This window comes from Haliotis rufescens, unplaced genomic scaffold, assembly GCF_023055435.1.
Source record: "Haliotis rufescens isolate VD_foot unplaced genomic scaffold, xgHalRufe1.0.p SCAF_3, whole genome shotgun sequence".
Lineage (NCBI taxonomy): Eukaryota > Metazoa > Mollusca > Gastropoda > Lepetellida > Haliotidae > Haliotis > Haliotis rufescens.
The window spans coordinates 38,303,858-38,325,969 of NW_025964001.1; the positions used below are offsets into that span (position 1 = coordinate 38,303,858).

At 39.6% G+C, this 22,112-nt stretch overlaps 2 protein-coding genes across 3 annotated transcripts in view; both read right to left on the reverse strand.

The window, feature by feature from the left end:
- Window positions 1-22,112, reverse strand: part of LOC124120295 (EF-hand calcium-binding domain-containing protein 6-like) — a 51,397-nt gene that overhangs the window by 7,465 nt on the left and 21,820 nt on the right. Inside the window, exons 8-10 of the mRNA XM_048403408.1 lie at window positions 19,847-19,947; window positions 17,969-18,112; window positions 15,928-16,170 (exon numbers count right to left, since the gene is read on the reverse strand). Coding sequence (XP_048259365.1) covers window positions 15,928-16,170; window positions 17,969-18,112; window positions 19,847-19,947 — 488 coding nt within the window. The remainder of the gene's footprint in view (window positions 1-15,927; window positions 16,171-17,968; window positions 18,113-19,846; window positions 19,948-22,112) is intronic.
- On the reverse strand, window positions 119-21,777 carry LOC125384253 (calmodulin-beta-like). Of its 2 annotated transcripts, none has more exons than XM_048402933.1 (5): window positions 21,630-21,777; window positions 21,268-21,298; window positions 17,969-18,112; window positions 15,928-16,170; window positions 119-1,260 (listed from the first exon to the last, which is right to left on the reverse strand). In XM_048402933.1, the coding sequence occupies exons 2-5, from the start codon at window positions 21,296-21,298 to the stop codon at window positions 1,229-1,231; spliced, it is 450 nt and encodes a 149-aa protein (XP_048258890.1). In that variant the 5' UTR covers window positions 21,630-21,777; the 3' UTR covers window positions 119-1,228. The 2 variants fall into 2 exon arrangements, with proteins under 2 accessions (XP_048258890.1, XP_048258891.1); XM_048402934.1 differs by having other exon boundaries at window positions 21,268-21,361; window positions 21,630-21,753.

Here is a 22,112-nt window from a genome sequence, read left to right on the forward strand (position 1 = left end):
CGATGCCTCACGAGTGCCATTAAAGTTCTTCCCTAAAGATCCAAATATGAACATTAAAGAAAGATCGACAGGTTGATGCAAATAAATAAATTGCAAAGCAATCAAAACAAACTATGCATTCTCAATTATATTTTTTATTATCACGAATAGCTTCAATAGTATGATTATAATGTTGACCTTACATGCATTTAGATACAAATGAATCTCATGGTTCAAACTGCAATAGCAGTAGTCATGAATTATTAACATAAATGACCCATGCAACCTACTCGGGTAACAAACTGACATTTTAACCTCCTATTATCAGAAACAATCGATGATATCAATTAAATATATCTTATCTTAATTGCCTTTATCGTTATATACCAATTAGCAGTCAGTCAAACCACGAATAATCTTAGGTATCCCTATCTGCGCATTAACCTGAACGTATTCGTTCATCGTGCTAATGGAACCATACACTATGGGACAAAGTTATCTTCCCCTTGAAACTGACTTATATTACACATAAGAGCATTATAACAATTGTTACTTTGTTTTCATTCTTTACGAAGAAGTACATAGCCACGTAACGTCACATGAACGCAATCTCGAAAATAATAATATTGAATGACGTCATTCATTGTTCAGGACGTAATGGCGATTTTATGTGACGTCGTTCCTTCAATAGAGTAATAGTGCTGATGTCTCCACTTGATATCAGGAAACACACATTTTTCTACATTTTCTCAGACAAAAGACCTGGGTTAATAGAAATAATAACCTTCTCGCAACTCCGTATTTCGGATTATCTGTTCCTCGTGAATTAATATTGACAGTTCTTTGCTAAGGCATCAAATAGTGATATTTAATAATTAGATATGGAGTTGCACTTTCAGGGGTTGCACTGGGGTTGCCGTAAATGACGTTCTGCTAAAAAACCGACATTGTTACAACCAGAATTGGCACAAGTTCAGCCCTCGTGATGGCGTCTGACACCAGGATCCTGATGGGCGCTTGTCTCATCGAGGTAACAGGCATAATTACAGGTGAAATCGACGAAGAGGTCAGAAGAGGCCACGAGACTTCAGATAAGATTATTATGAGAATACAGGGGAGACTACCAGAACATCAGTAGGAACCAGGAGCTGTAAGATGAGATGATGAGAATACAGGTGAGACCATCATGGCATCAGGAGAGACGAAGGAAAGAATATCTGTGATCATGATCAAGATCGTGTGTTGTTGATTAATCTTTCTTGGTCATCATGTCGGCGAATTCTGTATGAAATGAGAAAAGAATACGATTTTAACAATTGGCAAATGACAAATATATAATGGCAAATACCATTTATTAAAAATTCAATATGGCATGCAAATTTACAGGTTTAGAAAAAGGATAAATGCCACCTTCAACGTTATAAATGCATAACATGAATTCTTATGATGTTTTTATTGATAGATATGGAATAACAACAAAGTTCCTAACATATCAGGGCATATTTCAATCAATAGTGCAACTTGCCAGAAAAAAAACCCCAAACAATTGTAACTTTAAGAGTATGCCTAGAGTTTCTTTTCAACCTATTTTGCCTAATGTTTCACTACTCACAAGGGGTAATAAAGGCAGTAAACTTTTCTATAACACACTCTTACACTACTCTTTTATAAAATGTCATGGAATGCTTAAATGGGAAGAAACTTTACAGAAAGTATTTACCGATGAACAGTGGGTGGGATTTAATTTGATGGCTACAAGGTGTATCCAGAGTGTAGATCTGATATGGTTTCAGTTTAGGATTATCCACTACATATTACCTTTTAACACTGCAAACACGAAAACGTCGTTTTTTTCCGTATATGGTCATTGGACGGAAAAACGACGTTATTTGGACGTTTTCAAACCATCGTTTTTCCGTCCAAATAACGTCGTTATTTGACATCGGAATTTACTGGGAGAGAACGATAGCGTTAAGCTCCTCCCTTTCTTGATTGACATTGTCAATCAAGCAACAGCGTCTGCCGGTATTTCTACTTCTCAGATTTCATTGGTCAGTCCCCGCGTGTTAGATTACAGGCCCGCGTTTGACGCTGCACTCGAAGCGCTTGGCGGAAGTACTGAAATCAATCGTTCTGCGCATGCGGATTACTTAATGCCTTGACCAAATTTTCCGTTCTGTGCATGCGCGATTTCGCGTATTGTTTCCTAGATTTATGTCACCACTATTTGACAATGGTTCATAAACACAGTCACGTGAAGGTTCGGAATCGTAACGAGTAACTCCATTTAAATTGAAGAGGATCCCCGGTGATATGGGAGATTCCAAGATGAAACTATTCTATGGCTATCTAGCCTGCCACCCAAACCGATCTAAACGGGACCCGATAGCTTATTGTATGCTATATAGTCATATGGAAGTGGACAAGAACTATACATTGTATTCCGGCCGATTGTTCTTGCATTTACTTATAAGTCAGGAAAATGGACTTAAAAGGGGAATTGTTGAATGTAATTATTTTAATTATTAAATGTTGCCTATACACTAATCTGGACGAACTTCTCATTGTTCTGTTTATGTCATCCTATATACTATTAGTATGTTACCGTTCTAAAGTCAACCTCTCACATAACATTATATTGTTCATAGTATCAAAGTTAAATCAACAAAATCAAGAGCAGCGATTTAAACCACTGAAACACCCAAACACTAGGCTGTTATCAAGCGCTAGTGCAGACGTGATGCATCGTAAAAACTGTATCGTGATGTCTTCAGAAATACAATTATACTACGAGATAGTAGGGCTAACGCTGACTCACCGGTGGAACAAAGACAATATCGCTAATACAGATATAACGTATTTGAATGTTAATACTAAAGACAAACAATCATTATTTTTGCAGTGACGATATAACGCGTATACACGTTTATGGTTAACTTTCATCAGTTTTGCTCTTCATTTTAATAACCTTGTTTTCACATATATATGTAGCAATACCCGACAAGCATGTCATACATACCTATGGGGCAGTTTTCAATCTTGTACTGACTTACTCTGGTGTTAATGAGCGAAGTTTATTGGCTTGTGTGTAAAACCCCGTTTTTCTGGTAATCCTATTATTACTTAGTTTATTTCTATCTAATGACACCCTGCTCTCTGGATCATGGCTCCGTGACTATCCATAACAATTAAGATAAACATTCAGTTCAAGTAAATGACGCTACAGTCAGTCAAAAAAACAATGCTGTGAGGTTTGATAACACACTTCTACCAAGTCGAACATCGTGGATCCTCATTTTCTGCCTAAAGAGAATCATAGTTCATATGCTAATCCATCTGCGAATACCCTCCCACTCAAGATGACCTTACTTGTTGCTAAATCTATCATCTGTCCCCCCAATCTCACCTCCCACGCCCTACCCCCGCCCCCACCCCCCACACGCACGCACGCAAACACGCTCACACGTGCACGCACACACACACACACACACACACACACACACACACACACACACACACACACACACACACAAACAACTGACCTAAATAACCTGGACAGGAAATACTGCTGATAGCCTCTGGTCAACTCAGCCGCGCCACCGCAGAATGTTCGTCCAACTCTGCAGGGGGCATTCTCAGTGGCTTCAAACGCGCTGAAATGTTTTCGCCTTGCATCCAAGATGGTGGACAAGTGAAATCGTATGAAATTTGGCTATTTTAGGTCCTATCTCTTTTTTGATTACCCAATAAAGTCAATTCATAGTTACACGGTTGTGAAGTAGCTTACAACTTTATAAGACTTATTCATCTCATTCCAAAAAAGCTACTCGCGCTCACATAAAGTTGTAGTTATTATGTCACTGTTTTATTTCTTTAAAAATATATTACATGTTCAACAATAACAATTAAGATGAACATTCAATTTCCGATATAAGTAAATGAATAAGTGTGTTTTACGCCACAATCAGTCAAAGACCAACGTTGTCCGGTCTGATGACACACAATCTACCAGGTAGCACATTGTGTACACCCTATCCCCATTGAAGTCTCCACTGTGGGTATTCCTGGGGACGAAAAGGCCCCATGTACCTAGGAATTTCATCAATACATTCATGCGCGGCATTCTATGCCTAAAGAAGATCATATAGTTAACATGCTAATCCAACTCGAACTACCACAAGATGAATGTTTTATGTAACATCCAACAGGCCCACATTTACGCACGCACGCACGCACGCACGCAGGCACGCACACACTCATATTTGGATTTACCAATCCCTGAATTGAGAAGACGTGCGTTACGAAGCTCCTCCAAGTCATCATCAATATCCGTATATGTCTGTGATATCATTATCCATCCAAAGCCGAATATACATTTATTGTGTTTTCTTGACAACAAATGTTATAATTGGGATAACACGTTCTGAGTAAAGTACAGATGCTCGTACTTTCTTGGGTTGAGTCCCGTCCGGGATTTGAACTCACACTGTGAGTGAGGCACCCAATCGCCAGAACACAAAGTTGGCGATCTAACCCAGCCACCGAACCAAAAATGTTAGTCCAGATGACGTATACTTTGTGTACTCCTCTGACAAGAGAAAAATGGCACGGCTTCTATGACCGAAAGCTTTGAACCAACAATGCCTTTAAGAAAGTGGATAACAGTAACACACATTATATATTGGATACCACTTTATCAGTAAACTTCATATTTTTAGGGTGGAGATAATAGACGTTGATGGTTGATTATCAATGGACAAATTAAAGCCAAAACTTAACTTAGGAATGATTGGTAATGGGAAATGGACAATGGGCAAACGGGAGGCGGGGTAATCAGCGCCATGCCAGTTATCTGTTGGCTTCCCTTGTTGCGTTCCCTTCTTTGCTATCTTTTTACTTTTGTTGTTCTTACAGGTACAAATATATGTTCTCTACCTCATATCATTTAATAATATGCACCTGATGAAGGAGAAAGTATATATTCCGAAACGCAGTGTTCCTCCGTTGACATACATAAATATTTTTCCTGGTGTGTATCAGTTCTTAATGCCCTTCAAAGACTCAATCTAGCTTTGTTTTTAAATGTGGTGATATTTGCGTAGAATATAATATGGTCATGCCAAAGACGTATATACGTCCGTGGTCATGCCTATACACATTTGGGTCTTTGTCTACATAAGCGTTTAGACATACAATTTAGAGCTAAGGACATTGCTAATTCTGCAGGCATGAAGTACACGTCATAGCAAGCTGTGATCTTTATTCATACTTTAGATATTCGTAATGGAGATCTGTAACTGAAGTTTACCGTAATCTTCCGCAACTCTCACCTCCTGACCAGTTGAACGTCTTAGTGCATTCAGATGCCATTGTAAAATTCCAGGCTGCCCCTCTTTCTGTGATGTTTTGACGGATGAAATATATTGCGTTATAATAATCTCTGTGTGTGTGTGTGTGTGTGTGTGTGTGTGTGTGTGTGTGTGTGTGTGTGTGTGTGTGTGTGTGTGTGTGTGTGTGTGTGTGTGTGTGTGTGCGTGTGTGTGCGTGCATGCGTTGTGATACGAGGGTTGGCGAACATGTTGTCAGATGATTGTGTGAGTAAGTTAAGTGGTTGAGGATGTGGCAGGTATGAGTATTGATACATGCAGACTTGGGGTTGGGGGACTGGGTGTGCCTGTACTGAGGTCTTTTGTTTCACTCACTTATAGTGTTTTCTTTCACTCAAATACGCATTTTAATGACTGAAACTGTAGTGACTCAAAGGTCATACTGGCCGGGCATTCAACATATCTACCCCAACTACATACGTAGCCATTTTTATGGTGTACAATTCTTCTTCTACCTCGCACACACACACACACACACACACACACACATACACACACACATACACACACACACACACACACACACACACACACACACACACACACACACACACACACACACACACACACACACACACACACACACACACACACGCGCGCGCGCGCGCACGCACGCACGCACGCGCGCGCGCATTAATTGTTTTATTAAATGTATCTTCGAGAGTCAGTAAGAAACTAGAAATAACTGCCTTTGTTTTGTAAACCTCACCAAGTTTCAGCTTTCGCCTCTTCCTTTGTGGACTGAGGTTTCACATTTGTAAAATGATCTCTCTTATCTGTCTGTACCATCAACTTAACTGCCCTCACCCCCTGCAGTTTTCCCGTCCCATATTGCCAAGCAGGTGACCTACAAGGAGGAATACCGCCCTCCCTCAGTCCAGTGATACTGTGCCTAGCACAATATGTTGGGGATACGTAGCCTTGCTGTGGGCAAACATTTTGAAACAATTTGGCAAACTTTGATATGTAAACAGCAAATATTATTCAGTTTTATTTCAACAAAAACGGAAAAAATCGGATCCTACTTATTTTGTGGATACCATAACAATAAATCAAGCCAATAGATCGTTTGAGCTGGCATGAATATAAAAAATAATTAGCAAGTCGATAGTCATAATTCCCTCTGTTGGTCCCACGTGAAATGTTCTTCATGAATAGAATAGATGGCTGATAGACGTTCGACCGAATAATATCATTTGCTAACTTCAACTGTTCATCTAATTTCCATGAATGTATGTTACATAGTTCATATGTTCATGGGCTTCTTCACTGAATGTATAGTGTGGAGGACTACTTCACTTGAGGATAAGTTACATAAATAATGATGATAATTATGACAATATTGCCATTATTATTCCTTCAGATTATTAAAAAAAAGTTATTATGTTTTCATAGAGAGAAAGAGGTATGGAGATTGTGAGATTATTTTTATCATCGGAATTGTTAACATAATTCTTAAAGATATTATGTTTTGTTTTTTTGTTGTTAAATGCTGCACTCAGCAACGTAAGGATATTAAAACATTACATTTAGGTTCAGTTGTATTTTTATATTTGTATCATTTTGCAAATGTTACAGAGACCTGATAAGGGATATATAATAATGTATAGTCGCTATTCTTAAAGTAAGAACATGTTAGATTTATCAACCAGAAATATTGCACACAAGAGGATAATCATATTGCATGACACTATTCAACGTCGAAGTCAACGAAATTTGTGTATGTTATTGCTACATGACACGGATACGTCATGATAAAGCAATTAGAAATTGGCATTTGATGATATAAGATAGCTACGCGATAGATCACAAAGAACAAAGAAGGAAGCGATATTTATTTCACGATAAAACATTGTTCTATCATGACGTCATTTATTGAGATTCGAACATTCACTCGCAACTTGAAAAGTAAAATTTGTAAATTTGACCTTATTTTTGAGAGGTATGTGTCTAGTGAGTTGTTCCCAATAAATGTTGCTGGAGAAAGTAGATAAACGCAGTGCCCGAACAATCGAATCCAAAAGTGAGAGTGATATGACAATCGGTTTTGGGAGAAAAGGTACAGATGATTGACGAGAAAATTGTGAGAATATGCGGGACCAAACTCAAATCCTAAAATGGATTTATCTAGCATGGCCGCTGTCGGATTCTATTCAAGGAATCATCATTATTTAAGTACGGGTAAATATTGTAAAGCGTGTATTTTTTCCTAATTTAACACCCTAACAGAGGCTGTACGTAATGTTGATATCTCATATAGAAATAAACGAGTCTCGGTCGTTGTTTATCGTACAATAAACAACTCCCACTCGTCGTTTGTTTCTTAATTACATGACCATATACAATAACATTAAATCTTTTCATGTGTATCGGTCAACAAAAGCGACATAAGCATTTCCATTATCATGAGAAACCCTTGCCAAAAGTAGCGCCAACTGCACCATTGCGACAACATCAGGAGCATGTTTCATGATTCATCATAATAAATGATGACATTTGATGCTCGCAAAAACGCGAGCTCATTCCGATCCACAAGTGGCACCCGCCACAAACACATCCAAAGGCAAGCCAATTGTTCACCCGAAAAGGCAGAGAATTGCATCTGACATCATTTTTGTCATTGATACGTCAAACCTGGAAATGCCGTCTACACGTCCAACACAAAGCCCAAGCCAGGACCCAAATCCTTCAAACCCGGCCAAAGTTCTGTTAATTACATACATTTCCCCCTAACCTTAAATAATCTATACTAGTTCTGAAGTAAATCGTATTTACCCGTATGAATCGTCTTATGTTATTTATTGCCGATAAACAGAATATGCACACTTTCTGAAAGTACTGTGTGATAAGTCACGCACCAAACCTATACTCTCGATATACATGCTGCTCTTACTTAAAAAAGAATATTGGGTTAACAAGATACGTATATTAAAGTACCATGCTTTCCTGATGTGCTCTCATTCTAATTTGAAATAATGGCATAAATACTTACCACTCATCTTTCAATATTTTTCAAGGTTGGGTTAATCACGAACATATTTGAATATGTACAACATCTATACTTACTTATCTTTATACTTAAAGGCATCAGGTTCGTCTGTCATAAGACCCCGAAACAAATATGTCCAACACAGCCCAATATTTGGCTCTTGGCTCCTTGTTTAAACAACTTTTTTTTCTGTAAAATATGTTCATTTCAGAAATTAGATGTTATTCTAGCATTAGGTCTGTGGTACGTTTACTGCATCAGCATTACATTAAAACGATATTACATTATATAAATACATACAGAGGAAATGCTTAACATTTATCTTTTAAGGAAGAGCGCAGGACGACTTGCTTTATACATATAAATGTGAACATATATGTATGGACATTTGGATGATACAGATATACCTCCTTAAAGATAGTGTTCGTAGATGACTGTAGAAAATGGAATAATTATGTGAGTAATCGGGTTAATACCACGTTCAGCAATATTTAGCCATATTGCGATATTGGTTTCCAACATACAAGACGGACCATGAAATTATGACTTGAATTTGGACCTGGTTTTCTGGTGTGATGTAACACCCCAGAATCTCCGGTAGAAAAAAGGACTCAAATCACGAATTAAGATCACGAGATGATACTGATGTATGCATCTGGACATATATTTGCGTAGTATTACTACCTTAATTCATCAGTATATATGTATTTTGCATAAAAGGATATTATAGGATCGACGCTGACATGCGCATATAACCTATTCACCAGTGCTGTAATATTTCATTTCTTCTGACACATATGGACACGAGAAATTATATTTAAATTTAAAAGGAGCCCAAGTGGGATAGAAATTTGAGTCTGAACCTGTTGAACAAGGCTTGTTTCATTTTGGGCTATAGCATTGCCGCAAGGCCTGGGCGGAAGGGAACACCTGTTTGCACCCATCAGATACCAATCACAACTTCTCGCTCCAAATGATAACAAAATACGAAAAATGTCGGAAGTGTATCCTTCTAATTTTCTATTTAGATACATGTTTTAACTTTAAAGTAATTATATGTATCTCATGTATTATTGGTATCTGTGATGCTGGTACCGCTTTGTTGCCATTGTGTAGCTTTTGTGGAGTTATTATGAATATCATATACATGCCTTGAAATATGGACTTGTGAAAGAACTTATCATTGAATCATTTGCATTTAAATTAATGCATATACCATTTACTTGGCGTGTATGGACATATTATCCATCTACTTATACACACTTATTATGGACATATACAGAATTTCATTGTACCTTATTATTTAAAAAAATACCCGTGAAGATCCGGGTTAGAATAGGCATTCAACAACCCATGCTTGTACGAAGGCGACTTGGCTCGCTGACTTGGTTGATGCATGTCATCGTATCCCAAATGCGTAGATCGGTGCTCTTGATGATAATGACTAAATTGTTTGGTCCAGACTGGATTATTTACGAACCACCGTCATATAGCTGGTATATTGCTGAGTGCGGCGTTAAACAACAAACAATCAAACACAATCTATATAATTATTAAACACCTTCCAACAATGAGAAATTAAACTTATATTTTCTAAATATTCTGTTATATTTATAAGATAATTTGATTCATAATTTAATTATTGCGTTGCTTTCTTCCCTGTCATTCAATGTGCATGTTTAAACCCCTAAACTTTTAATATTTCATTTTTCATAAATGGCTACGTTAGTGCGTTACCTATAGCTAGATCTCTCGTTACCTACTCACAAGAATAGATTAAAATAATTTGTTTTACTATCATATTTCTGTTTATCTCATTCATAATACGAAATTGATAATTCATTTATAATAGTATAGATCATATTCGTGTATATCACTATCTGATGCTAAGGTTTTATTTCAGAATATATAATTAATTCAAAATGTGGAAAGATACACAATTTGCCATTATTTGACTTTTAAACTGTACAAAGTATGATATAATGATCAGAATGCCTGTAACGGGTAGTATTTAAGAAAGAAATATTTGTCGAGAAGTCCCATTTTTCAGATATGCCCTTCAGTAGTATTAGTGCATATCTCCAGAGAGAGGTTTACATTGTAGTTCTCATTATTTGTGGATAATTCAAAAAGCGACATAGAAAATATATATGCTACCATGACGAAAGAATACAGAGTATACATAACTCGCAATTCTATATATTCAGCAAACAGCCCAAAACCGAAACTCCACAACATATCCGATTACACTGATTAAGGCTGTCCCAGTTCTCCATGCGATACTGACGCCCGTTCGTCTCCCAGACCATACAGAATAAATTTAAAAGGAATCCAGCTCAAGTCTAGAACGATTTGGCAAGCCTAGATTGCCTTAATTCTATCCATGAAAGTAAGCATTAATAAAAAAAATATTGTTCTTGTCTACTTCAGATTATATTTTGTAGATACTTATTTTAACTAGGAAAATTGTACTGACACCGGCGCTGTCCCTATTGAAGCTATCCATAAGAATTTCGAATTGCCGTCCATTGTTCGATGTCAAGACATCGATGACAAGTGAGGATATCATAAAGTAATCGTTGATGCCGCGCTACACTTTGATAAAAATTATAATCAAGTTGACTGGTGTGTACATTACTACAGTGAACATGTACATGATCATGCCCTAATAATCAAATGCCGTAATGTCAAATCCATGTCTACAAAATGAAAATAATACAATTAAAATGGAGCATAGAACAATTCTTAATTTCAGGCTAGAGCTGTGGAAATCTAGACTTTCCCAATCATTATAGACTTGAGTTGGTCTCATGTTTTACATTATCAACGTCACAGCTCATACAATACACTAACAAGACCAGCTTGCCCCCCGCCGGAGCTCCCGGATTTTGGTTATATCATCTAACATGGCCAACTCTGCTCTTAAGTAAACAAGAACCTAATCAGCGAGGGGTCCTTTATCATCCCTATGTGGCTGCTTATACAAATCTGATATCTTTTCCCAAAGACCTGGTTAATAATATATTTTCTGCTGAATATTCGAAACAAATAGAGTGAGTTGGTACTACATGTACATATGTATACGGTTCTATTTTAAATGACTGCAGCGCTCCATTATGAAAACAATTTGTTTTAACGCCGCTCTCAGCAGTATTCCAGTGATATATGACGGCGGTTTGTTGTATATGAAATATATGCAAATTGAATCTTGAATCTTGAAAGTTGTAATATTTCCGCAAATAAGTATCACATGCAGTATACAGTATATCAACTGCAATATACTGTATACATCAGTATACAGTGTGTCGTGAGCTCTGCGCTGGGCTGGAGCACACATTTCCTACACCTCTCCCTTCGGCAAACACATCACGAGGGTTGCAACGAGGTCACAGGTCAGGCGTGCACTCGTCAGTTGTCTAATACGGTCAAGAGTAAGATCTTCCGGAAGACCACTGCACTGGAGGTATGTGGATTATTGAGGAGGTACTACGTGTTTGGAACTGGGAGTTGAACACTAAGCACTTTTAGAGAAGAGCTCACAATAAAACGTTATGGACTCGCGGACGGACTTGTGTTTTCATTTCAAGACGTACATTTATCAGGTTGAACTTCCTTACTGTAACAATAACTGAACTTTACGCCTTTTATACACATTTGTGATGGGGCGACAATGCGACAATGCGACAACGAGACATATTTTGACCTTGAAAATGTCGCGTTACGGCATCGTCGCCCTTTTGTAAAATAAAGAAAAGGATTATCAAAGAGCGACAATGCGAACACGCGACAATGCGACAAATTTTGACGCGTGTTGCTTGTTTTTGTGAAGGCGTCAATGCGACAATGCGACAACGAGACAATGTCCCTTCCATAGTAATCCGTGCAAATAAAACTCAGTAATGAAATAGAAGTCTGACATGCCAGTTAAAAGATAGATTGTTGCAGCTTCTGATTTCATAGATCTTCAAGAAGGGTTATCAATAATGGAATGGGTGATGAGTTCAACTGCATACGCTGTGATTAACAATAATGCTCCGAGTCAATACATTTTGTCAAATGTATGACATGTATTACGTGAATGAACATATTGTTTATACTCGTCCATGTTTTTGACGGACAAAATAATTTACATGCTCGGTAAAACTGAGGACGGGCATCATTGTGTGTTTCCGTGCTTTGTTCAGGTGAACAATTGACTTGTCCTTGCATGTGTTTGTGACGGGTGCAGGATACGCTCACCTTTTCCCGAACACCCATTGGATGACCTGAACCACTTCGGATTTTTTTTCCCACATCAGTCTGATACACCATGATATAACTGAAATACTGAAATACTGTACAGTTGAAAATGATGTTTAATGCGATTACCGTAGTGTGTTACTGCAACTGTTCATATTTTGTGCAGTGATGTTATGTAATATGTAAAAGAAAGCATATTCAATTATCCAATTGATTTGAATAGAATATACTTGCGTCAGTGTATTTTATTAACGCCCCAAATCGTAATTTAAACACATAAAATAACAGATCACGCATGGTGCCTTGACTTACTACCAGATTTAATGGGCCACCCCGGAATAAAATAGTTCCCCCCAAAGCGAGTAACATATGTCTTAGTATGTTTACAAGAAATATATTCCAAACAATATCCTCATTAGATGAGAAGATCTTTTACAGAATTACCTCAGTAAGTCAATTACAATGACAGAGCGTCGTAATACATTTACATCAAGTACAATACGTCAAAATGGCCGACACGATAAACGTGACGGGAGATATTTTCGAAGTTGTTAATTAACCTGTGGCTATTTCAAGCCTTTGGCATCACTGATCAATTGGCCGATCATTGAAAGGTGATTGTGAAGATGTGTCAAAAAGATACTAAGGTAAATTCATAGATTTCTGTAAATTGTCATTGCGACAGTTTGGATTTGTTTTCGTGTTTTTTCTCTCTGGGATGGGTTGTGGCGAGGGTATCCTTAAATGGGCTTGCAACCACGCTTCTGTATGAATTCGTACCAGGGAATTCCAAGGGTTTTCCCCAGGAATGTGGAAGTAGTCAGTGTTTACGCCTTTTCAAGAATACAGTCACGTGAAGAACGTCATGTGACCGACCTCGCGTCCAAGTCGTATATCTTGTAAACTTCACATTAAAAAATTAGTTATTGTTATAACCAAATGAAACACAACCCATTATCCGATAGGGGTAACTGTACATAGCCGTTTGACTTCTTGGCGCGTGTCTGAATTCCATTAACATGTAACATATCCTAAAACTAGCTTATCAGCAAATCTCGCTGCACTGCGCGCGACAGATACTAGAGCAAGGCATGCCAGAAATACGAAACCTAAAGCTTCCGAAAGGAAGCCTTGGACATCACGTGCGTCGGGGGACCAGCGCCATCTGATTGGCCGTTAACAGTTGTACAAGGCGGAGCAAAAAGCATCGTTTTTCCGTCCATTTTACGCTTGAAAAACTCGACCCTTTTCTGGACACTTTCTAGACGCTGACCAATTAATCAATTTTAATGAATTTTTAGTCGTTTTTCCGTCCAATGACCATATACGGAAAAAAACGACGTTTTCGTGTTTGCAGTGTAATAAGTACTTATATAGTGTTTGTTATAAACATTCACCAAGTTGCAACTTCTGTGGGAAATTTAGTGAAACTATTGTACATGCATTTCATGATTGTGAATATGTTGCTCAGAAGTGGGAGCTTTTTTAAGGGGAAGAATAACCACTCTCTCAATGTAAATAAATTACTTATCGAATTTATTGTATTTAAACAATCACGAAAGAGTTTTCAGCTAAAGTTATATATTCAACGTGAAGTTATTAGACAATACAATATGGTCAAATTAATTGCATTCTCAAATTGCAATTATACAGCTTTCATTCCGTTCTGGTCTTCCCTCTACAGACTCTTAAATCCTAGCAAAGAATATTAGTATGATATCATATTTTATGATTGTCTATATATACAATGTGTAAAACAAAATAATTTGCTTTTTTTCCGAAAACAACATTACATTAGGAATGATTGGTTGGTTGGTTGTTTGGTTGGTTGCTTAACGCCGCACTCAGCAATATCCAAGCTATATGACGGCGGTCTGCAAATAATCGAGTCTGGACCAGACAATCCAATGATTGACATCATGAACATCGATCCACACAATTGGGACATGGTGACATGCATGAACCAAGTCAGCGTGCCTGACCGCTCGATCCAGTTAGTCGCCTCTTACGTCAATCATAGTCGCCTTCTGCGGCAAGCATGGGTTGCTGAAGACCTATTCTACCCCTGATCTTCACGGGTCTGGAAACACAAATAAACTTCCGTGGCATCGTCGTCGACAGTTGTACCATAGTACAACATATACACTAATCGTGTCTTTAGCACCTGGTATCATCAATATTTGATAGTGAGTCATATGTGAACACCTACTCGTGATGTAGCCGGAATCGTACAGTGGACTCTGCTAACAGTAGATACTTCTTATGATTATGACTTTTGTTGTTATTACTCGATTTAAACTACAATAAACAAGGCGATGCCAAGCACAAAAAACTGAGCAGGTGTAGAAATACTCCACAGGACAATGCTTCCTGGAAATTCAATAATATATATGATTTCATTGGATTTATCAAAAAGGACAAGATCAGCTTTGTTGGCGTGGATACGTCTGAGCTGTATGGTGGCCTATTCCAAAGAATTTGGTATTTATCATTTTCCACGACGCCTTCTGCATATTCTGGGTCGTACCATTGATGGACCTCTGTGTCAAAACTACAATCATTGCGAAGACGGTAATATTTGTTTGTTTGTTTGTTTGTTTAACGCCGCACTCAGCAATATTCCAGCTATATGACGGCGGTCTGTAAATAATCGAGTGTGGACCAGACAATCCAATGATTGACATCATGAGCATCGATCCACGCAATTGGGATCGATGACATGCATCAACCAAGTCAGCGAGCCTGACCACCCGATCCCGTTAGTCGACTCTTACGACACGTATAGTCGCCTTTTACGGCAAGCCTGGGTTGCTGAAGACCTATTCTACCCCGGATCTTCACGGGTCGAAAACGGTAATAAAATGATCGAGCCACCCCATCATGCCATCATGCCAAAACTGGGCATCCACTGACAGTGTGTTGGACAGTCTCATTAAATTTATTGCATATTCTACATTTCATATTTACATTTTGATTCAAAATCAGACATTGACGGTTTCGAGTGGGAAGAAAGTTTTCTGTTTCACTTTTCAGGCCAGCCGACCTCATCCGAGCGAAGGACAGCGGGGTTGGTGATCTTGTCATGTCTAGGCCGATTTGTTTTGGCACTTCGCTTTCTTGACACTCATATCTGTACCGTCTTGGCTATTAGTACTAGTGTCAGTATTAGTATTAGTATTATACACCTCCTTGTATACTGCGAATAGGAAGTTATTGCCCTATATACAGTCGTCTTAGGATACTGGACACTAGGTATCATTGTCCGGAACTACTGACACAAAGCTACAATGTCCGGCGCGACAACGGGTTCCAGAGTCATGCGATTCACCTCACCTTCATAGTCAATCACTCCGTTCCGGTCTTTGTCCGCCTCGCGTATCATCTCATCCACCTCCGGTTTTGTCAGCGGCTCTCCGAGCTCCGTCATGATCTTGAACAACTCGTCCCTGTCTATTGTCCCGTCGCCGTTCTTGTCAAACACCTTGAAGGCGTCCTTCAGAGCATTGGGGTTTTCCGGCTCCTGGCTCTTCTTGTGCATCATCAAGGCAAATTCCTCAAAACGTAAATTTCCGCTACCTGGAACACATTGAGATGAGTTAGATTGAATGATGTTTAGAGCCGCATTCAGTATTATTCACGCTATATCATGGCGCCCCGATGATCATGTCTGGACCAGACAAACCCGTGACAAAACACGAGCTATTCATGCATCTGGGTAGGATGTCTAACATTCAGGCAAGTCAGAGCCAAAACGTCAAGTGGGGCCTTGATGTATTGGTAATTCTCTCTCGGAATACCAAAAGAATGAGTGAATTCGTCAATTAAAAAATATGTAAGATGATCCACATTGTCATCATATAGTTTCATATACAGTTAAAGAGAGGGTAGGCCCTCTCCTATTTCAGTCTGAGCAAATTGTATTTATTCAATTTGATTGTATGATTTCGAATCTTATACGTTCTGGTGTATGTATAGGCCATGTCACACACTAAGATCAAACCGACAAAGATAGATTTCCACAAGATGATGTCCAACCTCACGCAAAGAACTGTCTGGAGTACGCTGAAACCTGGTACTAAATCTTGGATACTAGTCCGTCTTATACGACTATCCATTGGTTATGATTCAAGGTACAAAATTCTTATTCTGTATTGTTAACATCGGAATCAGTGATTCCAGACATCGCCAGTCTCATTCGTGACCAACTCATGTTATCCCGGGACAAGCCGAATAGCGACTCGTGCCCCTCTCGTGGCTATTTTTGCAACCGGGTTCCGTCTTAGCGCAAACGGGCATACCTAAAACAATTGTCAACTCGTTGCGCAATGGTTCACATATATTTCCCCATATATCATTTATATTTCAGATGCATTTAAAAGCACATCAGGACATGCGAAATTATACAGTATGATTGAACACATTTAACTGTGTCTTGGGTATATTTTTAGATGCAAGACATATGTAAAAACAGAAATTATTTCTGAGGGATTCTTTGACAAAGAACTTGAAATCATACGCGCATTCTGATTGGTTTGTCGTATTTTCGCACATAACATTCATCGATAGGGGGACGAGTCTCCTTGCAGGTTACGGAAAGGGGCGAGTGGTGACGAATGCGCCAGTCTCTGAGTTACGTCCAGTAGTCATGCCAGGACAATAGGTTCAGGTGCCAGATTCGACATTATGGGCATTGGTTTGTGAGCAATATGATCAGGGGTCCCACAAAAGGGGTAAGGGTTCATGTCCTGAAAACTCCAATTTCTAGCTGACATCCGTCATGTAATTTAAACATTCTTCAAAGCATCATTTTAAACTTAAGTACTAACTGTTGTAACTACACTAAAGAAGCTAAATAAAGCGACAAATCCCTGTCCATAGCTAATAGAAATCTCTGCACAAAGCAGAGTCGACTGTACGATTCCGACTATACCATGCGCATGTGTTTATGAATCACTATCAAATGGTGATAGTATCAGGTGTTCGCGAAAAGGTGAGCGTATCCTGCCCCACCTGTGGCACCCGTCACAAACACATGCAGAGACAAGTCAATTGTTCACCTGACAAAACACGGGAACCCATGGTACAGGTCAGAAGAGGGAATTGCATTTTTTTTACTTTTGAGCAAGCGTCGTATGACGCTCTTTGAAATCTTGGTAGAAAGAGCATGCTCGATTGTATCGCAAAAGTTGTGAAATGTAAACACCAAAGAACATCCAACCGTTTTTTTGCCATGGCATGTCATATTTACTACAATCATATAATGAGAATTTTCATATTTCTTTAACATATTTTGAGTAGTATATGTTGTGTATCAGTGTGCATGTTCATACCAATATTTATTAAGCAATACGGTTTCCAGGTGACACAGACTTACCATCCGTGTCTGCCTGTCTGATGACGTCACGCAGGTAGGCGTTGGTGGGGTTTTGTCCCAGCGACCTCATCACCGTACCCAGTTCCTCCTCGGCGATGAAGCCGCTGCCATCCTTGTCGTACATCGAGAACGCTTCCCGGTACACTGACACGCGTACAAACAACAATATTGACTCAGTTACACAACAAAGGAACACATCGATAACTATTGACTGCTACAATAAACAAATTACTTCAGGTAGATAGGGATGAGACAGATGATGGAGACAGGTCTCCGGATTGTTGCATCACTTTGCATACCTCACGTTTTCGCAGATTTAAATTACTAAAACTTTAGCCATAATTACAGCGTTATTCATTCAGATGTCGCTGGCTGGCAGATGTACTAAACGTCACACACACCTACATTCACCTGACTGGCAGAGTACGTCACACATAGAGACATCTCCCTGACTAGCAGATGTACATGTACGTCACATACAGGCATGTCCATGACTGGCAAATGCACAAGTACGTCAAACACAGACATATCCCTGACTTACTGATGTACTAGTACGTCATACACAGACATATCAATGACTTGCTGATGTACCAGTACGTCAAATACACTGTCATATCCATGACTTGCTGATGTACCAGTACGTCACACACAGTCATATCCATGACTTGCTGATGTACCAATACGTCACATACAGACATATCCATGACAGGCTGATGTACCAGTACGTCACACAGTCATATCCATGACTTGCTGATGTACCAATACGTCACATACAGACATATCCATGACTTGCTGATGTACCAGTACATCATACACAGTCATATCATTGACAGGCTGATGTACCAGTACGTCACATACTGTCATATCCATGACTTGCTGATGTACCAGTACGTCACACACAGACATATCCATGACAGGCTGATGTACCAGTACGTCACACACAGTCATATCCATGACAGGCTGATGTACCAGTACGTCACACACAGACATATCCATGACTTGCTGATGTACCAGTACGTCACACACAGTCATATCCATGACAGGCTGATGTACCAGTACGTCACACAGTCATATCAATGACTTGCTGATGTACCAGTACGTCACACACAGACATATCCATGACTTGCTGATGTACCAGTACGTCACACACACAGATATATCCATGACTGGCAGAGTACGTCACACACAGACGTATCCCTGACTGTCTCACCAGTAAGTCACACACACAAACATAAACCTGACTGGCTGATGTATAATACGTCACACACACAGACATATCCCTGACGGGCAGAGTACGCCACACGCAGAGATATCCCTGACTGGCAGATGTACGTCACACACACAGACATATCCCTGACTGGCAGATGAACAGGTACGTCACACACACAGACATATACCTGACTGACAGAGTACGCCACACGCAGACATATCCCTGACTTGCAGATGTACGTCACACACACAGACGTATCCCTGACTGGCAGATGTACGTCACACACACAGAGACATATCGCTGACTGACAGAGTACGTCACACACAGACATATCCCTGACTGACAGAGTACGTCACACAGAGACATATCCCTGACTGACAGAGTACGTCACACAGAGACATATCCCTGACTGACAGAGTACGTCACACAGAGACATATCCCTGACTGACAGAGTACGTCACACGAGACATATCCCTGACTGACAGAGTACGTCACACAGAGACATATCCCTGACTGACAGAGTACGTCACACACAGACATATCCCTGACTGGCAGATGTACGTCACACACACAGACATATCCCTGACTGGCAGATGTACGTCACACACACACACAGACATATCCCTGACTGACAGAGTACGTCACACAGAGACATATCCCTGACTGACAGAGTACGTCACACAGAGACATATCCCTGACTGGCAGATGAACAAGGACGTCACACAGAGACATATCCCTGAACGCAGATGTACCATGCCTGTACGTCACACTGACAGATAGTATAGTGTGACAACTGTCATACACATACATATACTTGACAGGTAAAACTGTGCTGTCACACACACTAACATATACCTGACAGATAAGAGTATCTTGTCACACACTAACATATACCTGACAGGTAGGTGTACATTGTCACACACTAACATATACCTGACAGGTAGGTGTATAGTGTCACACCCATAAAATACCTGACAGGTAGGTGTATATTGTCACACACAAACATAAAAACCTGGTAGAGGGGTGTATATTGTCACACACTAACATATACCTGACAGGTAGGTGTATAATGTCACACACTAACATATACCTGACAGGTAGGTGTATATTGTCACACACTAACATATACCTGACAGGTAGGTGTATATTGTCACACACTAACATATACCTGACAGGTAGGTGTATAATGTCACACACTAACATATACCTGACAGGTAGGTGTATATTGTCACACACTAACATATACCTGACAGGTAGCAACTTCCCGAGTTAAGGGTGTTAACTGACAACAACAGTCCATTTTCCACCCTTGCCGAACTGCGCTGGGAGTGGCCATAACGAGTTATGTCCATATATTGACCAATCAGATTCCACCCCTCACATCACTGGCATTTGCTTCAGACAACATGGTCGGGCCAAGTCAAGACTGTCTTATCGATGATCAAGTTCTATATTTTGTAAATAAAACTGGCCCTTACCTCCCGAAGTGCATTGCATCATTTGAGCACCTTGAATAAAAACATGAAAAGATTTGGAAAATATCTGTCGACGCCCAGTTGACTGTACACATGCTGTGCAAATCCTGCAGACGTTTGAAATCCGAATGTTGAAATCCATGTTGTTAACGAACCAGATGTCTAGTTCTCTACGCGATTTTGATTAGACTATGCATATACTTGTTAGTCCAGCCAAAATGTAACTTCATAATTCCAGCCTATTTCGGCAAGGGTGAAAACTGGGCGTTTACAGTCAGTTAACTCCCTTGCCTCGGGGAGGTGAACAGGTGCATACTGTCACATATCGGCATATACCTGATAGGTGGGTGTATATTGACACACACTGACATATACCTGACAGGTAGGTTTATATTTGTCACATACTAATATATATCTTTCAGGTAGGCAGGAACTGTCACACTCTAACATATACCGGGTTTCCGGACTAGCGGGGTTCCATTGTATATATTAACAATGTGCAGTTGACACTATGAGACTATGCCACACGAACACACCAAAGGGTCCACTGATTGCACGTCATAAAGTTTTCGAGGTGACGCTACGGGAGCACGTGACGGACACACTAATCTCACCTTGGAGGTCCTTCTGGGAGATCCGATCCATCTGCAAATATAGCTCTCTGTCAGAACATACCACCCTGGTTGGCCACGTGTCGTCACACTATGACTACAAGGTTGACACATAAGCATACATAATGTCTACATGCTCCAACACCTATTTCCATAAAAACAATAGTCTGCATGTCTGCATCTGTTGCCAAACACGACACATTCTGTTTGATCATTTATATATTCAATGTAACAGATCTGTTACACCTCACTGCACCAAATGAAGAAATATTGGTGATATGATAATGAAATCATAAGACATGTTTTGAAGATTAGTGTTTCGTTTGTTACATTTAAATGATACTTTGTTCAAGACAATCACCCACCTTGTGATGAACGACTAAGAATTATGTGGCGAGCGAGATGAGGCAACAGACCGCTGGGAAAGATGATAATTTGTTTTGGAAACTCGCTTCACTCCGCGCATGATTGCCAGTGAACATGACGATGAGGCTAACGGTCGATACCGCCTCACCGCAGCGACGGGTAGACAAGGCCTTAAGCAGAATTAAAGTTTCACGAGTTCCTACTGTCATAGGTTCCGTCCATTTCGCAAACCAATTAATGCTGTCGACAGTTGTTAATTGTGTTGACATGGCCGCACAGCAAGAGAGATTCACTGAATGGACGTCTGGTAGAGTCATCAGAAATTTCAAGATTTCTTGGCATGCTGTTATTTTTGCCTTTATCGGACTTGACAGTGTCACGAACCATCCTCCGTTATGTAAAGTCAACTCAAACTATTCTTAGGACAGGTGTTACGCAGGTCTCGTGGCCAGATTGTGTTTCTAGGTTTGTCAGAACCATTG

Bases quoted from the DNA above. Each gene is read 5' to 3' on its own strand.
- LOC125384253 (XM_048402933.1), bottom strand. From the start codon at position 21,298: ATGGATCGGATCTCCCAGAAGGACCTCCAAG. The intron at 18,113-21,267 runs GTGAGATTAGTG...TACGCGTGTCAG, and splicing joins CTCCCAGAAGGACCTCCAAG to TGTACCGGGAAGCGTTCTCG. The intron at 1,261-15,927 runs GTGAGGTGAATC...CATTTCATACAG, and splicing joins CGGAGTGATTGACTATGAAG to AATTCGCCGACATGATGACC.